This window comes from Symphodus melops (genome assembly GCF_947650265.1).
Source record: "Symphodus melops genome assembly, chromosome: 5".
Classification (NCBI taxonomy): Eukaryota; Metazoa; Chordata; class Actinopteri; order Labriformes; family Labridae; genus Symphodus; species Symphodus melops.
Window position 1 is genome coordinate 20,696,220 of NC_136695.1, and position 15,873 is coordinate 20,712,092.

General features: G+C 43.4%; 1 protein-coding gene across 7 annotated transcripts; it reads left to right on the top strand.

Annotated features, from left to right (window-relative positions):
• Window positions 1–158: 158 nt before the first annotated feature.
• adar (adenosine deaminase RNA specific) lies at window positions 159–14,874 on the top strand. Of its 7 annotated transcripts, none has more exons than XM_079343371.1 (17): window positions 159–313; window positions 869–931; window positions 3,419–5,104; window positions 5,562–5,887; window positions 6,055–6,250; window positions 6,699–6,895; window positions 7,305–7,440; window positions 7,536–7,843; window positions 8,628–8,784; window positions 9,648–9,816; window positions 10,084–10,177; window positions 10,303–10,419; window positions 10,599–10,726; window positions 10,846–11,028; window positions 11,171–11,283; window positions 11,747–11,874; window positions 12,129–14,874. In XM_079343371.1, exons 3-17 carry the CDS (start codon window positions 3,548–3,550, stop codon window positions 12,451–12,453), a joined length of 4,134 nt encoding a protein of 1,377 aa, XP_079199497.1. In that variant the 5' UTR covers window positions 159–313; window positions 869–931; window positions 3,419–3,547; the 3' UTR covers window positions 12,454–14,874. The 7 variants fall into 7 exon arrangements, with proteins under 7 accessions (XP_079199497.1, XP_079199496.1, XP_079199502.1 ...); XM_079343372.1 differs by lacking the exon at window positions 159–313 and adding an exon at window positions 355–608; XM_079343370.1 differs by lacking the exon at window positions 869–931.
• Window positions 14,875–15,873: the final 999 nt, after the last annotated feature.

Below are 15,873 nucleotides of genomic sequence, written 5' to 3' on the forward strand. Positions count from 1 at the left end.
AACAAATTAAAAGGTATGACATCGTAAACTTTAAAAAGGGAAGCATTTTAAATTAGTTAACATTTTATTAGTCTCCTTGTGAAGACACCCAAAACGCCAAAGCATCCGGAGGAGGGAAAGGAACACCCGAAAATATTTGAACCTTGCCCATCCGGCTGCGTCATTTCCATGCGACGACTGAGTATTGTGTGTTGTGTCGCAAACATCATGCGTAACTCCCTTCTCGCACCACTTCATTGATTGTTTGTATCACTGCATTACAAATATTGCACAGCGACGCGGGCCCAGTGACGCGTAGCACTGCGGGAGGAAGGTAAAACATGAAGCTAATCTTTTGTCAGTGTAATGTTGTTTGACTTTAGTGAGGAGTAGTTTGACACGCTGTGCTGCAGGATGTGGATAGAAATGGTGCAGTGCTGAGGAGCTAACAGGCTAGCTCCTGTTAGCTCCAGCTGTTCACTTCTCCCTTAAATGCAGCTTTACTATAACACTCTCAGATAGGTAGCGACAACTTCTTCTCGGTGGTTTTTTAAAGATAGTTAAACATTTATCTGTACCTGTAGCTGTTGAAGATTATTTGTTGCGTTGTTTCTTTAAAAAGAAATGCGGTAAGACTGTTTAAAAAAAAAAGTCTTTGTCAAGTAAAATGCGAGAGGATAACCAATGAGAATTTATTTAGTTGTCCATGTCTTTGAGGGGAGACAAAGATGTCCAACTGGTACTTAAATCCTCAGAGCTCAAGAAGCATAATCTAAAATCATTAAATCGCCTGCATGTTGCTGTACAAGACAGGATTTTCAGAGGAAGTATCATTATTGTATTTTAATAAATGCTCCAGACATCCTGTCAAATCTTTGTTTAAACACAGGTTTGAGTCGTCCAGATACATTTAATGATGACAAAATGAAACTAGACTTCAATGATGTTCAATGTAAGTAACCTATAACACAGAACATGATTTATATTAAGTTAAAGTTTAACATTATTAACCTCATTCTATAGGATCCAGGTGCATTTATGTAATTATGAATAGTTATAAAGTCCTTTTACTGTGGTTTAATGTCAGATGAGAATTAAGTCATTTTTAACGCACGCATTCCAGTTGTACATGAAGGAAATATATACAGATTATGTTATATTATTATTATTTTAGGCAGCTCATGTGTAATGTCTTTAACCAATGGTACGTATACGGGTTTTTTTCTTCTCCAGTCATAATCACGATTCAAGACTCACTATGTTTGGTGTGAAATATGTGGCGCCCTCACTGTGATGACTTTCAGTCTGCTTTATTTTTAATGTGGTCCGAGCGCGTGCTCCCTGCCACACTGCACGTGAGGATGTCCTTGTCGCAATACAAACGGGCACGCATGGATAGTTTGAGGTGGACGGACACTTATACAAACAAAACAATGAAAATATAGCGTCAGAATATATTATTTAAAAAAAATGTTGTATATGCTTTCAAAGTATGTGTTTCCGTTTTGAAGTCTGTTTATCAGTCTGTGCTCTACTTGAGTCACGTGACCAACAATGGAAACCTAAATTGTCTTCGTTAGAAAAGAAAACGAAACTTAGTCGGTCCCTGTTGAATGCCGTTTTCCCTTCTCATACTCGAGTCAATGTGAATTTTCCCCCTCCTTAGCTTTCATGGTATTACAAGTTAGTGACGCGTTTTACAACACTTCATGCAACATTTATAAGCTAGCAGCAACTCAGGTGTTTTAGTGGAAGCTGCTGAAAGGACCTGACTCTTACCAAACGGAAGACCCAACGCGTTTGAACCATCTTATCCGATTTTACAACACGAACAACTGGATAGTCTTAACAGTCTACAGCCTGTGGTTAAACGCTTACCCCATCTGGTGTCAGTATATCTTAAAAAATTAAGTTGTTGTAATTTTCTCAGTTTCTGTCATCTGATCATTAGGAAGCTGTTGGAGCAGTAAGTAGTGTTTGCTGTCAAGTTCTTTTCTCCACTCAAACTTTTCATCTCAGCAGCTGTAGGTGAGATCTAAAAAAGCAGCCCATGTGCTACCAGTACTTTTGTTTTTGTTGTTGTTGTTGTTGTTGTGAAAGTGTGTAGGTTGAATTTAGATATGTGCAAGATTAAATGTTTGCATTGTGAAAGTCACAACAGTCAGGATGGGATCACTTTGAAAAGTAAACATTGGATGTTTAGTGGTTGCTTTAGGCTTTGTCTTGACGTGCGAGCAGTCCTCCTGTTGTATGCGACTCTGCACAGGCTCCAAACAAAGAGGAGCGTGATGTCAGTGGTTTCTGAAATACACAGTGAAGTTATTTCAGCTGTTAAATGTTGCCGTGCACAAGGGCCTAGATGAGTCAGCTCCAGCCCCGTCTTGCCCCTGGGATGCCGGACCGGCCCTGTCGGCCCTTATTACTGTGATGAACCAACACTGGGATGTTCTCTATTAACGTGTCTGCGCTCAAGCCTGCTCCGCTCAATGTGACAGACCTGTGATGCTGACTGTGTCAGAGGGGTGAAACCTGACTCAGTATTAGGTGTCTTCTTGTTTTCCGTCTCACTGATATAGACATTATTGAGTGATGTCAGATATGACACTTGAGGCAGAATCAATGTTTGTTGTGCCAAAAGAAGGATATTAACATTCTGGTCTATACTCTAGACTATGTTTTCTATTCAAGAAGTGTTTTATGTGTGTTCTTAAATTTTGGAGGGGAGGAAGGGAAACAAACGCAGCCCTGCGATTCCCACTCATAGTCAGAACTGTCAGCTAGCGTTTGCATGGTTTTCAGTGCAGAGCTCGTCACTGACAGACAGCCCTTTTAACATCTCTGTCCTTGGAACTGTCCTTTTTGTCTGCATCAGTGTCTCACTTTCCCTCTCCGCTATGGATCCAGATCCAGCAATAATTTGTAAGGCCAGAAATAAAACAGAATAGTCACAAGAAGGTCTGAATTATTAATCACTATCCTTTTACCCTAGGATTAAGTTTCAGTGCGACTGGGAGGGACAGCATGTCACCCTGCAGTATCCTTGTTGGTTATAATCTGAAGATGCACACAGAAAAGTTTCCAGTGTTGTTGTTATGATGGAGCCTATTCTATTCACATCATCAAGTTGTTGCTTTTATTCTTATATACTCCATTGTCTGTTTTTTGTTTGTTTGTTTTTGTTTTTAACGCACAAATGTTAGAGTGTTGGATTTGTGTCCTTGGAGCTGATGTATTCATTGACTTACCTGATGATAACTGAGCCGGCTGGACGCTTGCCAGAAGGGCCTGAACTTGTGTGATTGGCTGGAACAAAAGTTTTGCCCATAGCTGCACGTTTTTTTTAAAATTATTATTATTTTTTTCACCATTCCAATTTCCTACTGTGATGTATTTATTTGTCTTTGTGTTCACCATATGTCCACCTTTATTTGTGTTTCAGGTGCTCTCAATGTGCAGTAGGCCTGCCCTAACTTCCTGTCAGGGTGTGCAGTTGGTGCTCAAGGACTTTCACTCGCACTGAGCTGCAGAGAAGGCTGCGCCAGCCCCCCTCACGCCCAACCCCTGCGCTATGAGCAGAGGTAGAAGAGGGCCTTGCAAAGACCACTACCACAGGCATCCTCCACCCGACCTCCAGGCCAAGGACAGTTACCACAGACCCGGTGTAGCACCATTCTACCTCAGACCTGGCCCACAGCACAGCCCATATCAAAGCTACTACCACAGACCCGACTGTCCTACAGTCCCCGTACAACCCCTTGCCCCATCTCTTGTCCCTTCTGCTCCACCGATACCAAACACCAATAAAGGGACTCCTAAACCAGTGCCTTTTAACAACTCGTATCCCAATTACAGCTCCAGTCTTGGCCCAAACTCATTTAGGCAACAACAGGTTGATTTCTTGAGAGGACTAGGCAGTGAGGCGCCACAGTTCAGAGCCAGTCCACATGGAGGTGGAGGTAGGGGTTTCCAGAGATATCCAAACCCCAGCGGCAGCAGCAGCAGCCCGAGAGGGAGAGGAGGGTACAGTCAGGACCAGAGTTTCTTTTATCCATCGAGTGTAAGAGTTCCCAGATCCCCCCCAGGCCCTCCACACCTGAATCGAAACCAAAACTATTACTCTGACAGACAGTGGGGCAACCAAATAGACTCTCTGTATGAAGATTTTCAGAGTTTGTCCCTTCGAGACAGGCCGTCCAGAGGAGCCGAGAGGTTTGATGGACATTCTTCATCCAGCAGCTCAGGGAGTTTGAGCTACACTAAAGTTAGCATCGCTCTCACTCCTGATATCCACGAGCAGGTACACAGGGCTTTGGCTGCTTTGAAGCCAACTGAAACTATCCCTGCAAAATCTTTGGCCAAAAAGCTGCGTCTGCCCAAAAGTATAGTCAACAAGGCTCTCTACTCTTTGGAGCGCTCGCAGAAGGCCTCAAAGCAAGGACTCCTGCCTCCTGAGTGGAGTCTGTATAGAGAGCCTCTCAGAGGGGAGGAAGACTCTAAAGCACCGAGTCCACCTTCATATTCATGTGTCAGTTCAGAACCACCTCTTACACCTTGCTCTGAGGTTGAGCAAAAACCAGAACCAGCAGAAAGCAGGGCCAGAGAAGAGGACTCTGACACAGAATCCAGTTCTTCTCACTGCTCTGTTGAGACATCTGACTCTGAAGAATCCAAGTCCTCAGCTAAAGCTCAGCTGCAGGAGAATAAACATCCAAGTCCTGCTGATCAAGATCTCCCCACAATGACAGAACAGAAGGAGCAGGTCCTGCAGTATCTCCTGCTTTCAAGGGAAGCAACCGCTCTCGTCATAGCCAAGAATGTGGGCCTGAGGAGTGCTAAGCAGGTCAACCCCACCCTCTACGCCCTGGAGAACCAAGGTGAAGTCATTAAGAATGGCGAGGTCAACCCTCCCACCTGGGAGCTCTCTGATCACCGCAGAGAGAGGATGGAAAGGAGCCTTAAAGTCGCACAGAGAACGCCAGCTGAGGTTCGGATGCCGTTGGAGAACGAGAAGAGCGGAGGATCCATGTTTCAGTCGTCATCATCATCACCGGCGCCTTCAATACCAGGCCTGGAACCAGTACTGCTCTCAGAGAACTGGATACCCGAGCAAAGTAAAAGAGAACTGGTCAGCAAAATTTAGCTTTGTATCTATTTAATGTGGTTATGATGCATACATTCATGTGATCATAAAACATGACCTCAGTCCTAATCAAAAGATGACATTTCTTTATTTCATAATGTCGTCGTCAATTTCATGAAGAAACATTAGAGCTCATTTAAAGAGCTGCCGACCTGGTCACATTTGTAAAATAGCATTTGGTAGATGATAATAATTCTTTATGTGAAAGGCAAATAAAAAGAGGCTCTTATGAATGTCATATTTTGTTATTATATACGCAGGAAGGTAACATGTAGTTGTATATCTACTAGACAGACTTATGAGCGGTTGCATATTAATTGTCAAACTCTCCCTTTAGAGAAAAGATTCTCCTTGGAACATGCACAGGCTCCTATGACCCAGTCTGTCGTCAGGATGACCATCTTTTAACTGAAATCCTGATTTTGTTACATCTGTCTTTCAGTCACAGTCCTCCTGCCTGACCCCCTCCGCGTCCCTATGTCAAGATGAAGAAACCACTGAAGGACAGTGGGCGACAGACGACATACCAGAATTCCTCAACACCATACGGAAAGAGACGGACGCCGGCAGATTAGCAGCAGAAAAGGCTAATGCTGTAGGAACCGTAGCTGTGTCGCTGGCTGCTCCCCCGCCACAGAACCTGTGGGGCAAATTACAGGAGTTGAGATTGAAGAATCCCGTCAGCGGCCTCATGGAGTACGCCCAGTATCTGGGCCAGAACTGCGAGTTCCTGCTCCTCGACCAGTCAGGACCTTCTCACGACCCGAGGTAAGTCGCTTGATCTGTTTTCTGTGTCAATGTAAAGTTTAATTTGATGCCAGGGGGAAAGAAGTCACAAGTCACACCAGACTCAGTTTCATGGGTTTACTTCACATACTAATGAAAACACCTCTTGACCGAACAGTGATGTCAATGATTGTCCTTCCATTTGTCAGGTTCCGTATGCAGGTGATGCTCAATGGGAAGCTGTTTCCCATCGCAGAAGCTTCCAGTAAGAAGACTGCAAAAAAGGACGCTGCTGCGGCAACCCTGCGCGTTCTGATCAGGGAGATGCAAGGAGGGGCGAGCATGGGGGAGGTGGGAAATACTGCCAGTATGGACCAAGTGATGGATTTACTCCCTGATACCAGTGTAAGTCTGTGTTGGAATGTGTGACAGTGATTCCCCCATCAGCCGACTATGGAAATGCTTTCATCAGTGCTTTAAATTGAGATTAGTCCTGTTCTTCAGTTCAGCAGAGAGTGTTAGTCATGTCAGTGAACAGTAGGGAAGGATAGTGGAAAAAAAACAAACATCCATTGTCCGTATAAAAACAAATCAACAGGATCTTCTGGTAAAAGTCTAAACTGTTTAGTTGAACACAAATAAAACAGAATAATACAATATTTTCCAAAGTTATAAAAAAAGACGGAGATAAAGCTGTCACCATGTTGGTTCCACCCTGCTTGTCTGAAGCTCAACAAACATTTCTCCCCTCTCAAGATCAAAGCAGCTCAAAGTTGTATCAATTCCTGGGCAGCAAAAACATCATTTTCTTTGAAGCATCGAACTGATCCATCTCTCCTTCACTTGCTGCTAGGGGCCAGCTGAGGGCACAGGGGGATTTTGTGGTAGTGGTGGTGAGGAAGCGATGACGGAGGGACCTCGCCAGCCACTGTCGCGCTCTCTCCCCGGTGGCAAGAATCCGGTGTCGGTCCTGATGGAGTACAGCCAGCGCAGTGGGAACCCAATCGAATTCATCATCACCAGGCAGGCCGGCCCACCACATGACCCGAGGTACCGGCTGAGTCTCATCCCTCTGAATTGAACCCCCTCCCCCCACCACCACCACAATGCAAGTCACTTTGTGGTCCCCCGTTTCTTCCTTGGGAAAGCAGTTGATCTATGCTTAATCTATCATTTGCACTGTAGTCAGCTGACAAAACCACAGTCCATGCACTCTTTTCTTTTATTATCCATCCCTTTAGGGTCTTGGCTGGGATTTACAATACCAACGTTTGTTTTCCACTGATCACTTCCAGAAATGCTGCATGCATCTATTTAGACCACTAGCACACTGAAGGCTCAACAAAGTATGCTTTCACCACTGATGACAGTTGCAAGACTAAAACAATTGCCTCTCTCTCTCTCTCTCTCTCTCTCTCTTTTCTTTCCATCCGTTTCACCTCCTCTGCCTCACGTTCAGGTTCATGTACCGGGTGAAGGTAGGAGAGAGTTTGTTTCCAGAGGCCTCGGCTCCAAGCAAGAAGGCAGCCCGTCAGTTAGCTGCAGAAGAGGCCGTCAAAGAGTTAATGTCGGATGGGAGACTGCAGCTCAACAAGGTGAGCATTCGACGTGTTCATTTGGAAGGGAGGAGAGTGGGTTTGGATATTGAAGACACAACAAGCAACTTAGACTGGAACTCTTTGTCACGCAGGTCCACTCCATTTCTTCAGCAAGCTTCACTTCTGTTTTTCTCCTCTCCACCACTCTCTCTGCTCTCCAGCCTCAGTTACCCCTGGGCTCATCCAGTGATACTGAAGGCAGCAGTTCTGGGACTGCGTGTCTTTCTCTGCCCCCTCTAACCGCGGATGAGTTGCGAGTAGCACACGAAGCAGGAGTCGGGGACCTCATCAACCACCTGAACAACAATGCAGTGTCAGGTCTTCTGGAGTACGCCAGAGCGCGTGGCTTCGCAGCTGAGATCCGACTGGTGGGCCAGTCCGGGCCTGCTCATGAGCCTAAGTATGTCTGAAGTGCACCACACGCACAATTTACATGAACACCTGGGATAAAAAAAACAACTCTATTTGAATAAACTGGCATGCAAAGGAAAAATCTTTAAAAGGGCTTCTTTTGTTGTTGAGGAAAGAAGTCTTTGTCACATCATCTCTCATTCAGTACATTTTTAAATTATGAGGGAAAAGTTCATTTATTCTTTGACTAAAACTGCACGAATTTTTAAATTCCAAAAATGCATCTGCACATGCTCCACAGCTTCGAGCTGGAGGAGTACGCAGAGATGTAGAGAGCTGTAAAGCTGATCCTGGTTTTATTGGATATGCTACCAGCGAGCAGCTTGCTTTGCTGTTTGTTTGGTATATGAAGCAATAGGTCACATGGAAGAAGGTTGTATTGTGACTGGCTGAAAGGGGGCACATAGCCACCCACCGTGGCAGAGTCTCGTATACCTCTGTCAATAAATCGATTCTCCCCTGATGCTTTTATACTGAGACAAGGACAGTAGCCCAATTAAAAGGCCTAATCAAGCTAGAGGTGCTGATGTCCTAGCGGTTAAGTTACGCCCCACTTTAGGAGGCTTTAGTCCTCTCAGTGCGAGTGTTTAAGTCTGACCTGTGGCACCTTTACAGCATGTCATTCCCCACTGTCCTACTCTTTCCACTGGCCTGTCAAATAAAGGTATGAAAAGTCCTTAAGTACCTTTTACAAAAAAAAGCCCTAATAAAGCTTTAACCGTACTTTACTGTGCATGTAAACGTATTAAGTGTCTTTCCCCCCACCTGTTCAGGTTCACCTATCAGGCTAAGCTGGGCGGACGCTGGTTTCCTCCAGTGTGTGCATCCAACAAGAAGCAGGGCAAACAGGAAGCGGCAGACGCTGCTCTACGTGTTCTGATTGGAGAGGCTGAGAGGGCAGCTCGTACCGGGGAGCTTATTCCCGCTGAGGTATTGTGTTTTGTTTTTGTTAGTTTTTTCACATTTTCTGATAGAAAACCTTTATAAGCGCAGGCATTAAAAGAGACGGTACGTAAAAGGATTAGAGAAACAGCAGTGGCAAACAAAGAGCTTTTGCTTCCATTGTTATCCGAGTTTAAAGATTACTTTCAGATTAGTTAAAGTTAATGTCTGCCTCAGGTTACTTTTGGTGGCTCATTGAGTAGTACACTGTCTATAACAAAACAGTGTTGCTGTTTCACAGTAAATGTACCCAGGGGGCTCGAGCTTTATATCAACTTATAGGGAGGGATGAATTTGGATTTAAATTAAACTCAGAAATCTAACAAGTTCTCAGGCTACATGTTTTGGTCCAGCATGAACTCTGGCAGAAAGACGATTTACCGCGCTCATGTTCTGTGACTTATCATGGGGTTCAAACTCATTTGAGCTGTCCCTGAATATTAAAGCACCCGGGAGAAACGTTCATTTTGTGTCCATTTCGGTCGCCCTTGTGTGCAAGCGGTACGTCTCATCTCTTTGCTGATGCTCTTCTCTACATACTAATGAAGAGTGCTTCAGAGAACAACCTTGTACTTTTTCCATTTTACTGTCGAATCAACGTTTGCCATTTTAAATCTAAACAAAAGAAAGAGCTTCTTTTGTTCAGCATGCTTAATTCACTTCACAACAACTGATAGCAGCATTTACATGAAGCTCACTGTTTAAAATCAATATTTACAGAATTAAAGTGAAATTTAAGATGGGTTCATACTGAGTGTTACATCGTCTGTTTCAAACAAGTTAATATTACTTCACAGTACTTAATAAAATGTTCATGTTCTTTCTGTCCTGTCTTGTATCCTTTTCTGTAGCTCCCAGTGAGTGGAAGCACTTTGCACGACCAGATAGCAATGCTGAGCCACCAGCGTTTTAACTCCCTGACAACCCGTATCCAGCACAGCCTTCTGGGTCGTAAGATTCTGGCCACCATTGTCATGAGAAGGGGAGAGGGCCTGGGGACTGTTGTCAGCCTGGGAACTGGTAAATCCATCACCTTAAGCAAGTAACCTTTGAAGTTAAAGGTAGTGGTAGTAACAGGGTGATCACAGTGTTGCTGCATAAAAAGTATCTCGCTGCCTTTCTCTCTCTCTCTCTCTCTCTCTCTCTCTCTCTCGGTCTCTGTTTCTCTCTCCCCCCATCCCCTCCATCTCCATGATGCGAGTAACAGAACTAGGTCACTGCAGGACTGAGAGGCATTACATTGTTGTGTTTGACATTGAATGTGTTTGCTTTTTTAAATTTTGACAGGAAACCGTTGCGTTAAAGGGGAGGAGCTGAGCCTTAAAGGGGAGACTGTTAACGATTGTCATGCTGAAATCATCTCCAGACGAGGATTCATTCGGTAGAAATACATCCTTGGACTTCATCTGCATTTCTGTCCCAGTTCTAAAACCACCTTCCCCATTCCAGACCCCGGTCTGCGGGACATGATTTAAAAGTCTAAGTCAGCATTTCGTTTCCTCTCAGGTTTCTGTACAGTGAGCTGGTCAAACACTACGAGGGTTCAGAAGACAGCATATTTGAGCAATCACAGGAAAACAAACTGAAAATCAAATCCGACATAACCTTTCACCTCTACATCAGGTGAGAGGATCAGATGTTTTCTTCCCCTTCTTTCACTTCCCCTCGTGTTCTCCTCTTTCATTTCTGTCCTGTCCATTCCTCAGATTCAACAATCAATATGATCCTTTCTCCTTTAAACTGCAGGTCAGTGATGTCTGTCATACCAATATCTTACATCTCTTGTTTCTCTTTATGTATAGCACAGCACCTTGTGGGGACGGTGCTCTGTTTGACAAGTCCTGCAGTGAGACAGGGGACGATATCGAGGGTCATCAGCCTCTGTTTGAGAATAATAAACAGGGCAAACTTCGCACCAAAGTGGAGAACGGTGAGAGAAGGCACCGATACAATAGTCTCCGTAGATGTGCAGTGGATGCTTTTTATTCCTCACCCTGGTTTGTGGGAAACACTCGTGATCATTGTGTGTGCTGCTGTTGCGTGTTTCAGGCGAGGGTACTATTCCAGTGGAATCCAGTGACATTGTGCCCACTTGGGACGGCATCCAGCATGGGGAGAGGCTGCGAACTATGAGCTGCAGTGACAAAATCCTGCGCTGGAACGTGTTAGGTCTGCAGGGGGCGCTGCTTAGCCATTTTCTGCATCCCATCTACCTGAAGTCCATCACGCTTGGTAAAACTTCCTTCCTTCTCTCCCCCCCCCCAAACTCAAGAATGGATAATGTGACAAAGTAATGTGATCAGCTCCATTTTGATCTTGCCTTTTAGCTCATATTTGTTTTCTACCATCAGTCATGTTGTTTTCACCTTGTCAGGCTACCTGTACAGCCACGGGCACCTGACACGGGCTGTCTGCTGTCGGCTGGCCAGAGACGGTAGAGCGTTCACCCAGAGTCTCCCTCCTCCCTTCATGCTGAACCACCCCGAGGTAAGTGCACACATTTTGGCATTGTGACATGTGGACATTAATCACAAGTATTGAGGTCATCTCACTAATTGAATGAATTATGCTGTCCACGCTCCTGTTCCTGCCCAAACAACTTTTTCTTCACGGCTCGCCTTTTTAAAATTTGTCTCATCCATCAATTAACAAAAAGCAGGTGTGGTCACTGTCACGTAGCCCTGTGATGTCACTGAGAGAAAGCTGGCGGTCGAACAACATTCAGCTTCTCCTTTTGTATTTGCCATTTTGAAACCCTTTTATTTACATGTCATGTAAACCTAATCTACAGACGCACCGATGTCACGCTCACCAGTGTGAAAGAACTCTTTTAGCACGCTCTGTTTGGAATTGCTGACTCACTCCAAGGAGCTAAATCAGCATGATTGAACCACATATGCTTTCTATCTCTCCTTTTCCTTTTCTCCCACACCACCTGGCTGGACCATAGGTGGGCAGAGTGAGTGTGTACGACTCCACCCGTCACATTGGCAAGACCAAGGAGTCCAGTGTGAACTGGAGCTTTCCTGACCAGCACAGTGTGGAGGTGCTGGACGGGACCAAAGGCAAACTGGATGGGTATGTCTCTGATTTAAGAAAAGCTGCTACTCCTGACAGCAAACAGATTGTTTGTTCATAGATTAATTCATTTTTTTTTTTTAGGGGGGGGGGGGGGGGCGGGGTGTGTGGAGAGCTGCTGGACTGTTTTTTTTTCTTGTGGCTAAAAACAACTTTTAAGAAAACCCACCACACACTTGAATAAGTCATCTGCCTGAGAAATTCCAATAAATGTAAAATGGGTGACAGTCAAACAAATCTTTTCTTCTCTCTAGGAGCAAACTAAGCATCTCCAGAGTGTCCAAGGCCAACCTGTTCACCCTTTTCCGCTCTCTGTGCCAGCGGTGTGGCCGCACAGACCTCCTTGGCCTGCCCTCCTACACACAGGCCAAGATGTCGGCCTCGTTCTTCCAGCAAGCTAAGCAGCAGTTCTTCCGAGCGCTCAGTGTCCACGGTTATGGTGCCTGGATCGGCAAACCACTGGAGGAGAAGAGCTTTGACGCAAAGGAGGGAATCAGGAACAATGGATCGGGGGTATCTGCGGGATTCAGCAACAGTAGAAATGGAGGAGCAATGGAGTACAAGCAAGAGGAGGCGTAGAGCAATGGAGGGGTGCATCATTAGGCGATTAATATAAATATGCAGGGGGGGAAAGCACAAGCAGGGACACATTTAAAATACAACTATATAAGAGGACAATCAAAATGTTGTTGTTGGCCTGAACTGACTCTTCTGATGGAATGTGATGAAAAATGTGCAGAGGACGAAAAGGACATAAGAGGTATGAGCACTGACAGAGATCTAAGGAGAAGTCCTCCTTATGCACAGAAAATATCACTACATGAACAATGGGAAGTAGTTTAAAGTCGGTAAATCAACAAGGCAACTATTGCTGCAAATTGGGGGGGTTGTATTGTAAAACAGTTACTGTATGTCAGCGTCCTTCACACTGCTAAAAAGCCTTGGCTGGTTTCAAAATGTAATTTGTTGTATTGTTTGGCATAGGCTGCCATGTTTTTCCACTTGATGTGTGAACTCATTTTCGGATCCATTTGATTGGCCTCTTCAGACCACTGTTTGTTATCTAATTTGGCCATGAGAGCTTGAGTAGCTGACAAGTGCTGCAAATTGGCTTTCAACCTCATATGGCCCTCCCTCTGAGCGGTGTTCGTATTCTGTATTTAGATTCATTAAAATTTTCAGTCCTCTGCCATCAAGTGCTTATTATTTTGCTGCTTTATAGTTTACTATAAGCAGCGTCAGCAAGGAAAATCAAAGTGTATGTAATGAGTAAAGTTGGAAAATGAGTTCTCGGGCAGCACAGTCCCAGCCATCAGCGCACACGGGAGGCTTTCAGTGTACATAAGAAGTTCCCAAAGCAAACTAGAGCTCTGATCAGTCACCAACCAAACATTCATTCTTCACAAATAGAGACTTGAGCATCATTTACACACATACATACCTTCATTCAGACCCATCTCTGTATACATTTTGAACTTTCTGTACACCCTTAGCAGTCCCTTCCTCCACATGTTGTTGCCATGGTTACCGTTGAGTAGAATAGGTCAGCGGCCCCTTTGATCGCTCCCATAAACTGTGCTTTTTGCTTTTATATTCAATTTCTGATGTCATGGCCTCAAAGAGTCACACTAGTTCTTTTTTATGTTTTGTTCTCGTTTTTGAATATCTCCTTGTTTTTTAATTTCTATCAATAAGTTCATCAGCAGCTGGCCATAAAAGAGAGACCTGGGGTGTCTTAACTCTCCTGCCTGCAGACTGTCTGCATCCTGTTTTATACATCTCGATCATACAAGGCTCTTTAGGCTCTCCTGTATGGCCAGCTCCTGAGGAATACACATTGAGGTTAGAGTTGTTTAAGGGGAGTGTGAGCGGTTCTTTTTTTGATTACATTAAGATAGATGGTGCAATATATACATCAGGTATATACATATACATGGACACACAGGTGCAGGGTGGGGTCCAGAAGCCTCAGTCCAGTTCAAGAAATTCACGTAAGAGGCATTCTGAATATTATGGTTTTTTTTATTTTTTATTTATGCTATCCGAAAGGTGAAGAAAAACATCTTTGAGTTAAAGTTTCTTTTAGAGTAAGAGCTTGTCGTAAATGTCCCGTGATGTGTTTAAGTTAGCTCTCACAGATTTTATTTAAAGTCAGGTACCTACAGTTTGAAAGCAAACGAGTCAGCACTTCAGTTTGTTGGAGCTTTGATTCATGTACAGTAGAGAGCCATTGTTTTTCTGCGAAGTGAAAGGTTTAATGATATGCCTCTGTAGATATCAATATAAAAATGTGTTCTTTGACTACAGCCCTGAAGTTCAGGTTTTCAAAAAGGGCTTTATTGTTGCCTTCAGGGTTGATACACGCCATTGTTTGAACAATAAAGCCTTTAGACTCAGACGTGGAACTATGAATGTAGTACTCGAAATCGGTCTTGATACCGATTTTTGAAGGTCCCGGCTCTGAATTGAAACCATTTTTACTTTGTCTTGTCTTGGATTGGGCAGACTCTGGATTTTAAAGACCATCACTGTGATTATGATGTCTCTTTCTAACTCAATGAATACCGGAAATTCATTTGGAGTTGGATTCGTTTCCCCCTTTTACGGTAGCACATTTTAAGACTTGCAGAATAATTGTTTTTTTTAGTTTTGTCTGTCGCTCCCTTACCAATATTGAATTTAAAAATGGAAGATCTAAATGTTTTTGAGGGAGCTATGAAGGAAATCTCTTTTCTTAGTGTTTTTTTTTTAATGACTGGAATGCCTCATTCTTGGTATTGGACTTAGACTTTTGGACCCCATGATGCAAAAAAGGACGTTAAAGTATAGCAGTGCTGTAAATATGTCTGTGTTTAGGTATGTGTATAGGTTTAATGTATATATTTTGTAAATCATCTACAGTTAATTTTCTAACATTGTTTTAATTGAACTGCAATGAATATGCTGTTTTTTACCGATCGAGTTTGAAGCAAAAAATAAACAAAAATAAGTAGCAATGTTCCAATGGAGTTCTGTATGTCTGTAATGACTTTTAATCAGTCTGTATGTATTATTTGACTACTTACACTTTCACATACAGTTTAGGTATTTGAATGATTCAGGGGATTTGACATTTAGGTTCATTGATACTGGTTTAGTAGATTGAAAAAGGAAGAGCAGTTCCTCTACCTCTTAATTCCCAGATATATTACACAGCTTTGCCTGAACATCCAACAGACTCCTCTCAAACTCTTTTAAACGAGTTTGAGATGCTTTTTTGGGTTTTACTGCATGGAGTTCTTTACATAGTATGCTCTGTCTCCCTTTTTCTTTCAATCTCCAAATACCAGCAGAGCTTGTTGCAATGCTCTGAAGGATCAGCAGATGGAAACATGTCCCCGCCTTTCAGTCCGGAGGCTGCGTGATTGTGTATGTGCATGTGGTAAAAGGCTTTGTGATAAACATTTGAATCTGCAGAGCTGACATTGAATTAATTCACTGACTTCTTGATACTCCCACGTGATACTACTTGCCGAAGAGGTTAGTTCGCTTTCATTGTCTGGCCTTATACATTCTATTAATCTACCATTTTCAAGGACGTTTTTGGTCAATTCATCACTAACACTTCCAACACACTAAGTTTGGTACATGCTTAGAGTTTAGGTTAATGTTAGAGATATTATAAAACATTGTGCGTTAGATTCAACTTATTGGCGCTGCACAGAGTAAATATCATTACTGACGAGAAGAATCTAACGAGATAGAAATAGTTCAAGTGCACCCTGCTTTAACAATTTAAAGGAATGAGATATTTAATTAAGAAAAACAATATACTTCAGGGAATATGTTCTTTTTTTCTTAAAGAATAAATTGGTTAAAAAACATTTATTCTATCAGAGATATTAAAAATAAGCTGCTAAATCATGATACTGTACAATACTATCTCCCTCACTGCTCCAGCAGTGTCTCAGTGTGGTGCAATAACACTGAACATTTAAACAAGCCATTTTGAGCTGTTGC

Bases quoted from the DNA above. Each gene is read 5' to 3' on its own strand.
- adar (XM_079343371.1), top strand. From the start codon at position 3,548: ATGAGCAGAGGTAGAAGAGGGCCTTGCAAAGACCACTACCACAGGCAT. The intron at 8,785-9,647 runs GTATTGTGTTTT...CCTTTTCTGTAG, and splicing joins GGGAGCTTATTCCCGCTGAG to CTCCCAGTGAGTGGAAGCAC. The intron at 10,420-10,598 runs GTGAGAGGATCA...CTTTATGTATAG, and splicing joins ACCTTTCACCTCTACATCAG to CACAGCACCTTGTGGGGACG.